This window comes from Ochotona curzoniae, unplaced genomic scaffold, assembly GCF_017591425.1.
Source record: "Ochotona curzoniae isolate NIBS_2020 unplaced genomic scaffold, NIBS_Ocur_1.0 patch259, whole genome shotgun sequence".
Classification (NCBI taxonomy): domain Eukaryota; kingdom Metazoa; phylum Chordata; class Mammalia; order Lagomorpha; family Ochotonidae; genus Ochotona; species Ochotona curzoniae.
This window is the reverse complement of record NW_024466816.1, coordinates 20,526-33,560: the sequence shown is the minus strand read 5'-3', so window position 1 is coordinate 33,560 and position 13,035 is coordinate 20,526. Positions and strand designations below refer to the sequence as shown.

General features: G+C 49.6%; 1 protein-coding gene across 1 annotated transcript; it reads right to left on the bottom strand.

Moving 5' to 3' along the window:
- Positions 1-595: 595 nt before the first annotated feature.
- On the bottom strand, positions 596-12,590 carry LOC121166891 (carcinoembryonic antigen-related cell adhesion molecule 8-like). Its single transcript, XM_040996213.1, has 8 exons — positions 12,527-12,590; positions 11,325-11,687; positions 8,731-8,994; positions 8,109-8,363; positions 5,502-5,765; positions 3,049-3,172; positions 2,823-2,838; positions 596-715 (listed from the first exon to the last, which is right to left on the bottom strand). The coding sequence occupies exons 1-8, from the start codon at positions 12,588-12,590 to the stop codon at positions 596-598; spliced, it is 1,470 nt and encodes a 489-aa protein (XP_040852147.1).
- Between the last annotated feature and the right edge of the window lie 445 nt (positions 12,591-13,035).

Sequence of the window (13,035 nt, the reverse complement as noted above, 5' to 3'; positions counted from 1 at the left end):
CAAGAGGCACATGCAAGTCTGTGTTGTCCCCTGTGGGTCTTGGCAGTGTTTCCCCAGTTTGCTTCAGCTGTGTTCTCTGGAGGCAGACTTGCCCGAGGTTTAGGTGGTGTTCCCGCTCAGCAGCAAGGTGCTTGAGCTCGAGCCTTTGCAGAGATGACAGGAACCAGCACTATTTCATTTTCTCTCTCTCTCTCTTTGTTCCTGGCACACAAACTTCCAGGGAAAAGGACAGAATCTCAAGGTAGCAGCAGATCCAAGGTGGACTCTGGTAGGACAGGGCTAAGTGAGAAGGAAATGTGTGGCCTAAGAAGGTGAATTAAAGTGAGTCTAGACTGGGGAGGTTGGTGGGAGGTCCTGGTAACTCTGTCCCAAAGTCGGCTTTGCCAGTTCCAGTGGCGAGGAAGACTGGGTTTCCTGCTGACTCCGGATGTGCCTTCCCATCTGCTGATGCTGTAGGGAGGGGCTGTGACGAGGCAGCATGCCCAACCCTGGTGGTGGTAGTGCTGGGTGGGGTGGGGGTTCTTCTGTGTTCTCCTGAGGATAGAGAGAGCTCCTGACACCCAGTGCATCAGGAGGATGAGCAGGAAAGGTTCCTTTACTTCTTTCTGACTTCTGAATAAACCGTGTCTGTGGCTCCAGGGGAGAGGGAGGCTGGCGTTGATTGCTTAGGTTGCAGGACATGGAAGTTGAGGGAGGAATATGCGACTTCATGGATCTGCAAAGCATGAGCAGCCATCAGTTAGATCATTGCCAGGGGCCAGGCCTTCCTGTTCTGTGTGGTCCAGCACCACATGCTGTCACCTCTTTGATACGTTTAACTTTGGAGAAGGGCTGGAGTTCAGTGAAAAATGACGATACAAGGAGAATGAACCAACTATCAGTAGATACAACAATATGGATAAATTGCATAAAACAGTGTGGCATGAAACAAGCCAGACAAGTATAAGGATGTGCTAAGCCACTCCCAGCAGTCTAGAGCAGCATCCTGAGGGGAACGGCTACTCTTTGGGGGGCTATGACTGGGTTCGTTCCTGCAGCGTGTCTTGGTTTTTCACATTGGTATATTTTACATGGGTGTGTGTACTCAACTTGTGAGATTATACATTGTGAAAATGAACTTAATGTGGCAGTAGTTTTCAGAACATACAAGTACTCTATTGAAAGGCAAAGTAAAAAAAAAAAGTAAGGAAAACTATAACATTATGCAATAAAGTACACAGAACACAGGTCCACCAGAATGGAAATTACTCCTTCTTTAAAAAAATTGTTGACTGGTTTATTACAACCAGCAGAGGTCAGAAACTGGAAAGATGCCCAGGGCAGGCTGGGGTGGCACTTCCATGTTCTCTGAGCTGGCCAGCCTGCTAGCACCTTGACTGGGGCTGATCCCTTTGAAGGCTGAGAAGAGGGGTGCTTTACACCGTTATCCTGTTTAATCCCCCTGGCCTCTCCTGGAAGTAGCCAGAGTGTCAGAGTTACAGATGACAACGCTGTGGCTCAGACAGGTCAAGGTCCTTCCCCAGAGTCATCAGGTTTCTACAAACCACAGCCAGGACTTCAACTTGAGGTGTGAGAATTCCAAAGTGCACATTCTTGCTATGAGGCAGAGTCGTAGGAGTGATTAACCAACACCTTTCTGTTGCTGCATTGAGGAATTTGACCAAGCTTGGTCTCAGATTTGTGTCTTCAAGGGTTACACACTCTACTCAGGGGCATTTCCATGAGAACATGAGTCAGGAAAGTGGCTTTTTCTTACCTCTGCAGGTGAAGTGTCAGACTGGTCTTGACCTAAGGAAGCCAGAGAAGAGTTGTTACTGCATGGAAGTACAAAGCTGACCTGAGACTTTATGATTTCGCAGGACAGGAGGTGGCGTGGGGTGGGGGAAGGTGGTGGTGAAGGTGGCCTGTGATCTGTCCCTGGGCAGACCCGCATACCAGTGCCAGTGCAGAGCAGAGGCAGAGCCACAGGAGGCCCCAGGCCATTTCTGGAGGTGCCTAACAGTTCACCAGGCCTTGATTCCTGCCCAGAGTGCTCCTCAGCAGCATACTGCAGTGGCAGGGAAGGGCATCGAAGTCCACAGCACCCAAAGCAGAACAGGACCAAAGGGAGAGGGCCACACCCATGACAGAGGCAGGAGGGGAAGGAGTAAGGATGAGGAAATGGCTTCCAGAGCAGGAGGTGTTTCTCAGACCTGCCTGGCCCAGGCAGAGAGGGGCAGAGCCCCAGGGGACTCCTGTGACTGAGGAGGGTATGAGGACCTATGACCTATGTCAACTTAAGACTGGGAAATGGAGACCCCCTTGCACAAAATCAGAAGGTATCCATTGATTTAGGAATCTAAGATTCCCAGCCAGGACAGGGCGAGTGGGAACATTCCAGTCCTCACTGGGTGAGTGGCTTTACTCACTGTGGTTGGAGGCTGAGGGGTTGTACTGTGTGAGATGGAGCTGGTCACTTGCCCTAAACAAACGTCAGACACTGACTGCTATTCCTGAGCAGAGCATCTGGGTTGGGAAGGGGCTCGTGGATGCTCGTGGTCACTGCCTTTCTTCTTGGGGCTCACTTCCATCTAAACACAACCCCATCTAGTCCTTGACTCCTGTCCTGTTTGCTAGATTCAGGTGCGTTTCTTCTTGGCTGCTTCCACCCTATGGTCTTCCCCATTTAGTTTTTCCAGGGGTGGTTCTTTATATTTTTTGGTTACTTTATTTGTTCTCTAAACTGCCTTCCTTGAGGCTGGCTTCCTGTCCTGTCCCTCCTGCAGCACCGGTCAGCAGAGCATAGGAGTCGCCTGCTCCTGCTGCTGCTTTTCTTGCCTCACCTGTTTCCTTCTGTGACTGGGGATGGAGCAGCAGAACAGGTGAGGACGAAAGAGACAGCAGGGTTCAGTGGCCATGAAGACCCAGTGGAAAAGACACCTGCAGGAATTCCCACAGAGAAGCAGGGGAGACCCAGGCCCTGAGAGAGAGTTGAAGGAGTCCTTTCCCTCTCCCAGCTTGGCAGTTAGCCTTGGAGGACGTGGGGGACAGGAGGAAAGGCTGTCCTACCTGCGGGTCTTGCTGCAATACAGAAAGTAGGCCAGGATGCAGAGCAGGATCAGGGCAACGAAGGCTCCAATCACGATGCCGGCAATGGCCCCAGGCAGGAGGTGAGTATTTTCTGTATCAAGAGCTGGGCAAAAAGAGATGAAGGTGAAATCTGAAATTATTTCACTGTGAGCATGCCATGAGCAACAGTCCTTCAGGGAATAATCTTCTGGGAGAATGACTGAGACTATGGAGTCTTTGTCATTTTTCCTCTTAGTGGTCATGAGGCCTCCCTTAATTCTGTCTTTCTGAATGTAGATGTTTCTGAAGGCTTAGGGAATGTGAGAAAGGCTAAAGCTAGTGGCTGCTTTTGCCTGTTGTAGTTTTCTACATTTTCATGGTTGCATCTCTCTTAGTGTCCAGCCATAGGTATGTGGCTCTCAGGTCTGTGTGTCAAGGCCTTAATCCACACAACACCGTGGCTGTTGTTTCTGAATTCACCACCTTCTGTGCACGGACCACACTTTCGTGTGCTCCCAGTGTAAGGATAAAAGCCAGCCCAGTGGAGACAGACACAGATTTCCTCTGATGGTGACTGGCTTAGGGACTTCCTGTCAACCTCCATTTAAACTGTACTGTTGTCTACGGCTTCTTCTGTTTCTGCTTCAGAGGGATTGGATCTGCGTCCTGGTGTCATTGTTCTCCCAGGCTCCTCCCACTCCCAACCCATTTCTGCACACAGACATCTTCCCTAATTCATATTTTGCATGTCTAATTCCATTTTGGATGCACCTTGGGGGAATCCAACCACTTTTCATGTATCTCATTTGATCCATACAATAATTCTGTCAGGTAGGCTGTTTTCATTTTATAAAGAAGAAGAAGAAAAAGGGTTAGAGTGACAAAAATCTCACCTAAAGATATATGGCTAGTAAGAGGTGGGTCTAGGACCCACCTTTCTTCTAGGCTAGTGATTGTAGTATTAATTATAGAAGCTAACATCTATGGAACATTTTCTATCATTTTATTGAAGGATATCATATTAAATTTTAAAGCAATATAATGAAGAAGATAGTCTTACTTCAATTTTCAATTGAAGAATCTGAGGTTATCAGATTTTTTTTAAAAGATTTATTTATTTTTTATTGGAAAGGTGGATATACAGAGAGGAGAGACAGAGAGGAAGATCCGTCCGATGATTCACTCGCCAAGTGAGCGCAACGGCCAATGCTATGCTGGTCTGAAGCCAGGAGCCTCTTCCGGGTCTCCCACACGGGTGCAGGGTCCCAAAGCTTTGGGCCATCATCAACTGCTTTCCCAGGCCCCAAGCAGGGAACTGGATGGGAAGTGGGGCTGCCGGGATTAGAACCGGCGCCCATATGGGATTCCGGTGCATGCAAGGCGAGGATCTTCAACCACTGCACCATCGTGCTGGGCCCGAGGTTACCAGATCTTAAGAATTTTAGGGGGATCAGCACTATGATTTAGTAAGTTAGGCCTCAGCCTATTGTGCTGGCATCCAGTTTGGGCACCGGCTTGAGTCCCTTCTGCTTAACTTCAGATCCAACTTCCTGCTAATGGCAAGGGAAGGCAGTGAGAATTGCTTGAGTGTGGGTATAGGTTTTCCCTGTACCCACATGGGAAACCTGGAAGAAGCTATAGGCTGCTGACTTAGGACTGGCCCAGCTCTAGGTGTTGCAGCCATTTGGGGAGCAGACCAGCAGATGGAGGAGCTCTCTTTCTATTTCTGTTTGTCTTGCTCTGTAAATCTGCCTTTCAAAGAAAAATAAGAAAATATTTAAGGAAACAAATCTTCCTAGTCATAGGATTAGGGGTTAATTAAAAAAGAGAGAAAGAATTCTGGGTCTAGCATGATGGCCTAGTGGCTAAATCTTCCCCTTGCATACCCGGGATCTCATGTTAGCACCCGTTCATGTCCTGGCTGCTCTACTTTCCCTTTAGATTTCTGCTTGTGGCCTGGGAAAGCAGTTGAGGATGGCTCAAAGCCTTGGGACCCTGCTTCCATGTGGGACATCCAAAAGAAACTTCTGGCTCCTTGCTTTGGATCAACACAGATTTGGCTATTGTAGTCACTTGGAGAGTGAATCAGTAGATGGAAGATCTTCCACTCTGTCCCCTCTCTCTGAATGTCTGACTTTACAATAAAAATAAATAAATCTTTAAAAAAAGACTAAATTGTAAATTTCATATAGAGTTTAGCACAAGCTTCCCTTCCTCACTAAAATGAAAGAAGGAAGAAAAAAAGAAAAAAAGAGAAAGCAATCTTGTGTAAGGTCTTACAGGAAATGCCAATCCAGGACTAAGAAATGAAGTGTATTTGATTCAGAGCAGGCCTCTTAACTATAAGGTTCTTTGAATACATTTTCTGTCCCCGGGACTTTTACCCATTTTATACACCATTGTTAGAGTCATCTTCCCAGTGGGATTGCCAGAGGGGTTGAGGGGTCACATACCTCTCACTGCTATCCTGACAGGGTCACTCTTGCTGGAACAGTTCAGGTAGAAGACCTCACACTGGTACTCCCCTTCATCCTCCATCATGACGGGTTCTATTGTGAGGATGCTGTTGTCTGAGGACAGGTTCATCCTCTCTGTGAGCTGCAGACTCTGGCTATTAAAGATCCACTGAATGGACAGTCCAGGCTCAGCTGTGATGCAGGTCAGGACCAGAGAGTCCTTTTCTGTGATTGCGGTGCTGCTGGCCTGAATAACTGCTCCTGTGGACAAGAGAGTAAGGGGCTGGGTGAGGGTGGGCCTGGGATCTGGACCCCCTTCCTCTCAGAGATCTCAGCCGACTCTCAGAATGCAGAGTGAGCGTGTGGATGTGACCCAGAGGACAGCCCTGACCCTCTGTAGAGGCCACGTGTCTGTTCAGCTGGTCTGTAAGGGGAGAATTGTCCCTGCCTCTGACCTCAAAGCTCCCAGAGTGACCTGACCAGCTCCCCGGATAGCCCTGTAGTGTCTGTGCTGGAAATTTCTCAGCCTATGGCATCAGCAGTTTCATGGTCAAGCAGAATGATTCTCCAGGAACTTTTGCAAGAACCTTCCAATGACTCTTAAGAGATCAAGTTAGGGGTTGGCATTACGCCATAACAGATGAAGCTGCCCATGATGCCAGCATCCCCTATGGGAACTGATTTGAGACCCAGCTGCTCTGCTTCCAGCCCTGGTCCCTGCTAATGCACCTGGGAAAGCAGCAGCAGAAGAGCTCTCCTGTGGGAGACCTGAGTGGAGTTCTAGGCTCCTGACTTCAGCCCGGCCCAGCCCTGGTTGATGCAGCCATTTGGAGAGGGAATCAGTAGATGGAAGATATTTCTTTCTCTCTGTCTTTCTCTCTCTCTGTGCTTTCCCACGCAAATATGTTCTTTCCTGTCAGTCTGTTTTTCAAATGGATAAATATTTTTAAAAAGATGATCTCAGAATTATACCATAAAATTCAAAATTCAAAATAAAAATAATAAAGATGGTCATGGCTCTTCCTAGCAAAGTGGCTTTATATGCAGAGAGATGTTTCCTTTTTCTTAGGTGAGTTATTAGGGAGTGAAGGTTACCTGTTCAGTCTTCACAACATTAGGGCCTGGAAGGGTTCTTTTTGAAAGATTTATTTTATTTGGGCTCAGTGCAATGGCTTAATGGCTAAATCCTTGCCATGCATGTGCTGGGATACCATTGGGGGCTGGTTTGTGTTCCAAGCCTCTCCACTTCCCATCCAGCTCCCTGCTTCTGGCCTGGGAAAGCGGTAGAGAATGGCCTGGGCCTTGGCTCCCTGCAGCTCATGGGAGACCTGGGGGAGGCTCCATGCTGCTGGCTTTGGATCAGCTCAGCTCTGGCCATTGTGGTCACTTGGGGAGTGAGGCAGCAGATGGAAGATCTCTCTATCTCCTTCTCTGTGTAAATCTGCCTTTCTAATAAAGATAAAACTTTTTCAAAGTGTTTATTTATTTAAAGTGTAGAGTAACAGAGAGAGGGAAGAAAGATCTTCCATCCACTGGTTCATTCTCCAAATGGCCATGATGGCAACTGCTGAGGCAGTCTGAAGTCAAGAACCGGGAACTTCCTCATGTGGGTGCAGGGGCCGAAGGACCAGGGCTGTCCTCCACTGCTTTCCCAAGCACAGTTATCAGGTGACTGGATCAGAATGGAGAAGCTGGGACTCGAACTGGCATCCTATAGGATGTTGATACTATAGCTGGCAGCTTTACCTGTCTCACCATAGCTCTGGCCCCAAAGGTTCTAATCTAAAGGATTCTCCAACCTAAGGGAGCTTTTACTTCCTAATGTTAGATTAAGTACCAGGAGGCAGGAAGTCCTCAGAGAGAAGACAGCATCCTCACCCTCTTCATGGATTGTACAGTTTCTGGCACTGCTGCTTCCACCACAGGGAGACTCCACAATGAGCTTCCCCAAGTGAGCACCACTCACTCCCCTGTGCTGCATCCCATGTGCTGGGACCCAAAGCAGGGACGCTGTGACCACAGAACCAGAATACATTGCAGAAAAACAAAACAAGAAAAAGAAAACAGTGCAGATGTGTCTGCCCCAAGACTCTCTTCCTGACCTGGTGGGTACTTCAGGCTGTCTCAGCCCCTTCTTCACCCTTCCCAGTGCCACCGCAGATGGAGTCAGAACCCTGCCAGTCTCCCGGTGAGCAGGGCAGAGCAGGGAGCAGAGCTCTGAGCAGCTCAACCCCATCTTGGTGAGAGCATTTCAAAGCCTCCTACGTTCCCTGTAGCTCATGCAGGAGGTGAAACAAAACCAAGAGGTGACAGGAAGAGATGAGTTGGTGGCAGATGTAACTGTCACTGAGGACCCTTCTGCACTCCTCTGGTGGCCTCTCTGGGGCTGGAGGAACCCCACAACTTCCAGCCACAAGAAGTCAGGGGCAGATTCAGTCTGAGGCAGAGTTAGGGTGTTCAGAGGAGGTCTGGGGGTGGCCTGTGCCTGTGAGCACAGACTGGGAAATGGTTTCTTCTAGGCTGTTCTCTACAAACCCACCATAGATCACTCTACTCCCACCACACCATTCCCAAGCTTAACAAAGACCTTTTAGGCCCACTTACCATAGACTGTGATGTTCCTAACAGCAGTGTTATTGAGTCCAGTGTTGGAGTTATGGACCTCACAAGTGTAAGACCCACTGTCACTTGTAGAGATGCTGGGTATGTGGAGTTGTTGAGTGGACCCCCAGATCTTCCCATTGATGAGCCAAGTATACTGTGCAGGTGGATTAGAGTCCGCCTCACAGAAGAGTGTGAGGTCAGTTCCTGAGCAGTAGTTCTCCTCTGAGGGGGAAATGGTGGGGGAGTCCGGGCCATCTAGAGTGAACAGAATAGAACCACACAGGATCATCAGAAGGGAGGGGACACCACTGGTCTGGTGAAGCCCCTATTACCCCTCTGAGCCATGTCCCAACCACAACCCTTGTGCTCACTGGGCCTTGGCCTGCAACGGTCACTTGTTTCTGCATCACGGATGGGTGACCAGAGCCTCTCCAGTTAGGAATAGCCCACTCCTCATTCTCAGCTCAAGGCTGAACCTGTCCATGATTGCCAGAGATAGGAAGTCCCTGCCAGCCAGAGTGTCCAGGGATGACAGTCATTATTCTTGGACCCAAGTGGCCTGGCCTCTGGCCGTGAGGGTTTGGGCCAGCAGCCCAGGCACGGAGGAGGAGACATTACTCACAGGAAACATTCAAGGTGTTTGAGTTCCTGAAGATGACAGTCGTTGAGTTCCTGATTTCACACTCATAGATTCCTGTGTCATTCCTGGTGACATTGAGTAGAGTGAGGGTCCTGTTGTTCGAGGACAGCTGCAGCCTGTCAGGGATCTCCTGGACTTCCTCACCATCTTTGTACCACTGGTAGGTCATGCCCGGAATGTCAGGTTCACAAGTTAATACAAGTTCCTTGCCCTCAATGGGCTTGGAATCGTTGATAATTTGGGGTTCTGTGCAGGAACAAAGAAGATCACCCTGTGTGGGTTCTTTGATTCCTCTGAAAGCCTCCTCCTATCAAAGTTGGCATCTCTTTTCACCCATCCAACCTGAGTCCTAAAAGAACCAGGCAGGTGTGTGTGTGTGTGTGTGTGTGTGTGTGTGTGTGTGTGTGTGTGTGTGTGTAAGAGAGAGAGAGAGAGAGAGAGAAAGAGAGAGAGAGAGAAAGAAAGAAAGAGAGCAAGCTGTATGACAACCTGGGTGGTCAGGGAAAGTGACACCCATGTGCTCCCCCTGCCTGGAAGACGCACAGACTTTGTCAGGTATGAATTAAACAGCTGCATTTTGTCATGAACAAAGCCAGGACCTGGATTTAGAGACCCCTCTCCCCAGTGCCTTGCCAGATCCTTGCTGACCACCAGCTGTCCACCTGGTCCAGGTGAGAATGCTTACCTGGAAGGTGTGGGTGCTGAGTCCCTCTAGCGCATGATCCCACATTGCGCAGCCCAGATGCTTTCTCTGAGGCTTTGCTTTTCAGCAACATCTTAGGGATGGATCATAGTAAGCACAGGGGATGAACAAAGATAACATGCAGAGGCCAGGAGCAGCTGTGGGGACCCAAAGTAGAGTTCTGCCAAGTGTTAGATGGTGATTGACATGAGCTAGTGAACATCTCAAAGGTGGAGTCCAGTGGCTGGCTCCTCAGTGCGGTGGGCTAAACCTCCACCTGTGGCATCAGTGTCCTATGTGGATGCCAGTTTGCATCCTCACTGCTCTACTTCTGACCCAATACGTGACTTGGCGAGGCAGCAGAGGTTGGCCCAAATCTTTAGGTCCCTGCACCCACCTGGCAGACCTGGAAGAAGCTCCTGGCTCCTGGCTTTGGATCAGCTCATTTCTGGCTGTTGTAGCCACTTGGGGAGTGAACCAGTGGATGGAAAATCTTTCTCTCTGTCTCTCCTTCTCTCTGTGTAACTCTGCCTTTCAAATATAAGGGTTTTTTTTTCATCTTTTTTTGAAAAGGCTACAAAAAGAGTTCAAGAAATTATCAAGTATGAATGAGGGGGACAGGTAGAGACTGTCCTCCACCAGGGAGAACAGGGCTGTCACTTGAGACAGAACTGAGCATGCCTTATGTTTCCCAGCTGTGCTTTATGAGGTCTAGTTTCAGTAAATATATTTCCCTTTACCTCAGTTTCCCTTAATGGGGATAAAAATCAAATTGTATTTGGCTTGTCAAGTTTTCTGTAAATTAACTTTAAAGTATTTACAGGGCCTGGGTCCAGTGCAATAGCCTAGCAGCTAAAGTCCTTGCCTCGCACATGCTGAGATCCCATATGGACGCCAGTTCTAATCCCGGCAGCTCCACTTCCCATCCAGCCCCCTGCTTGTAGCCTGGGAAAGCAGTGGAGGACGGCCCAAAGCCTTGGGACCCTGCACCTGCGTGGGAGACCTGGAAGAGGCTTTGGATCCCTGGCTTCAGATTGGCTCAGCTCCAGCCATTGTGGCTGCTGGAAGAATGAATCAGCAGACAGAAGATCTTCATCTGTCTTTCCTCCTCTTTGTATATCTGACTGTGCAGTAAAAGTAAATCTTAAAAAAAAAAAAACTTACAGGGCCTGGTCTACAGCTTGGCATGGAGGAACTGCCCAAATACATGACATCTATTAATATTTTCCTCTTAGATTTCCTAAGCCTAATGATTGATGACTGCTGCTGAGTCTCCTAAGGTGCAGAGCAGTCAGCTATTGGACAGGAAACTGCCCCTCTGTGTCTCCCTCTTGAGTCTCAGGGGAAGGACCCAACTCCGCTCTGGCCCACAGAAGGCTCTTTGAGGCTGATCCCTGCTGGTGACCAGAGGACCACAGAGCTTGGGAATCTGACAAAGCCTTGCTCATCAGCCCTGCCCAGGAGGCCAAAACCCAGGCCTGGGCCAGGTTCCACAGATAACCTGAGGTCAGGAACCCGGGGCAGAGGCTTCTGGAGAGTTATTTTCCCTGTGAGGATCCTGTGGGTTCTTTGGGCCAGGCCCTGACCAAGTCCAGTAAGGTATTTTCATGGTCAGGGTTTAGGGGGTTGGACTGGGCCTGATGTCCTTCTGCTGAGTTCCCCCATCACTGTCCCCTCTCAGCAAAATATCACAGGGTCTGGCTTCTGGAAAGAATTCCAGTCTTCAGAAGTTTGTCTTTCCTGGGTGTGTTCTGTACTAAATGCTCAAAACCCAGCACAAGACAAGAGGCAGAGGGGCAAGACAGGAACCTCACAGGTCTCATAACCCTATGTGTGTGAGATAGATGGAATGCTCCCTGCCCGGACACCCAGAGGTCACAGAGGGGACACTTACGGTATACGTGGAGCTGTACAGAGATATATTCAGGAATGTAAGATTCTTCATCCGTGACTCCTAGGGTGTAGTTTCCTGTGTCGTTCTTGATAACGTTCTGGATCAGCAGGGACCCATTGGGGAAGATTGTGTGTCTGTCTGTGTATGTAGGCCCTGGATCAACTTTGCTTCCCAGGACTCTGTATGTTATAATACGAAGGTTTGCATTAGATGTTTCCCCATTAAACCAGTTGTAGAGTATAGGATTTTGTGGTGGATTTTGGAGGAGGAGAAGCACATCCATCCCTTCAGCAGCAATGGGCGGTACAGGTACCACTGTGTATTCGGCCATGGTGGATGGGATCCAGACAGTCAGAAGTGAGACTAGGAAGGAAGGGAGAGAAATCAGTCAAAAGGGAGACCTGTATTTTGGGAGGAAATGTGGGCTCCTGGCTCCTCTTCACCCCTCAGCTTTGCGTGTCTGCTGTGTAAAATATTTGCGTATTTATATGAGTGTGTATTTGTGTATGTATGTGTGTCTGCTGTGTCTCCTACTAGGCCAAGACCTAGCAATATGACCTCCATTCCTTCAATGTCTCTGAACTTGTCACTCCATTTGTTTGGAGCACTCCTGCCCAAGGGTCTGCTCCTGGATCCTGCTCACCGCCAGGGAGCATGGGAGCCCCCTTCCTGACCAGCTCTCAGAGTCATCACTTCTGACCTCTCCCTGCTTTGAGCTTGCCTGGATTTCTGCTCATCTGTCTCCTCCCCCAATGGAGTGGCAGCTCCGTGAGGACGGGGATGTGTCTAGTATGAGCTGCAGCCCCTGTGCCTGGACAAACTGCACTTACCTAGGTGTGAAGTGGTGAATGTTCCCTGGTCCTGCACACCTGGGTGTGTGAATGTTAACTTCTGGGTTAGTGGCTGAGGGTGGTATTTAGGCCTCAGCTGTGCTTTTATTTAGAGCATCACCCTGAAACTGTTACTGTTGTCATTTTTTAAAATGTGTTGAGCTATGGTAATTAACAAGGAGAACAGCTCAGTGGAGGCTCTCCTGGCCCTTCCCAGTGCCACTTCACTGACAGCTTCCTGTTGCTGAGGTTCCCCCTCCTCTATTCAGCTCCAGAGGCAAGCCCTGTGTCCCCTCTTAGAGCCCTTCCCTTCCCCAGAGACCCCAGCTGGTCTCTGTGTCCCCAGCCACCCACCCCTGCACACCCCCTCACCTGCCAGCAGGAGCCCCTGCCAGGGGACATGGCCTCTGTGTGGAGAAGCTGAGGGGTTCTCCATGGCGTCTGCTGTCTGCTCTGACCTCCCTCTTGGAGAGGCACTCCCAGCTCCAGCTGCTCCCAGCTCTGCTGTCCTGCCTGCCTCTGCACTGAGCCTCCTTCCAGAACAGGAGCATTTGACAGGGTCACATGGGCTGGGGGCGGGCCCTCTGCCCAGGAGGCCTCCCTGTGCCCTTCCCTCTCAGTCCTGCCTCCTTGACCCTTCTCCTTTAACTCGAAGTTTGGGTTTCCCAGATCACGCTTTGACAAGCAGGGCTGTCCTGTGACAGACAAGCTGCCCACCTTAGCACAGACTTTTGCTGTGTCCAGGCCTTGGGTCTGCTCTCTCAGCACTACACGGAGAGCCCCTGGGGTCCCCGAACTTACTGAATTAGTTCCCTTTGTGACGTAGAAATCTGACTGTGCATAGGGTCTTTCTCATGTTCTCGAATGCTCTGGGAAGGTGG

What these genes read in the sequence shown, in the direction of transcription:
- LOC121166891 (XM_040996213.1), bottom strand. Translation starts at nt 12,590, where the DNA reads ATGGAGAACCCCTCAGCTTCTCCACACAGAGGCCATGTCCCCTGGCAG. An exon ending in GCAGGGGCTCCTGCTGGCAG is followed by an intron (nt 11,688 to 12,526) that starts GTGAGGGGGTGT and finishes CTTCCTTCCTAG; the next exon opens with TCTCACTTCTGACTGTCTGG. An exon ending in TAGGAACATCACAGTCTATG is followed by an intron (nt 5,766 to 8,108) that starts GTAAGTGGGCCT and finishes TCTTGTCCACAG; the next exon opens with GAGCAGTTATTCAGGCCAGC.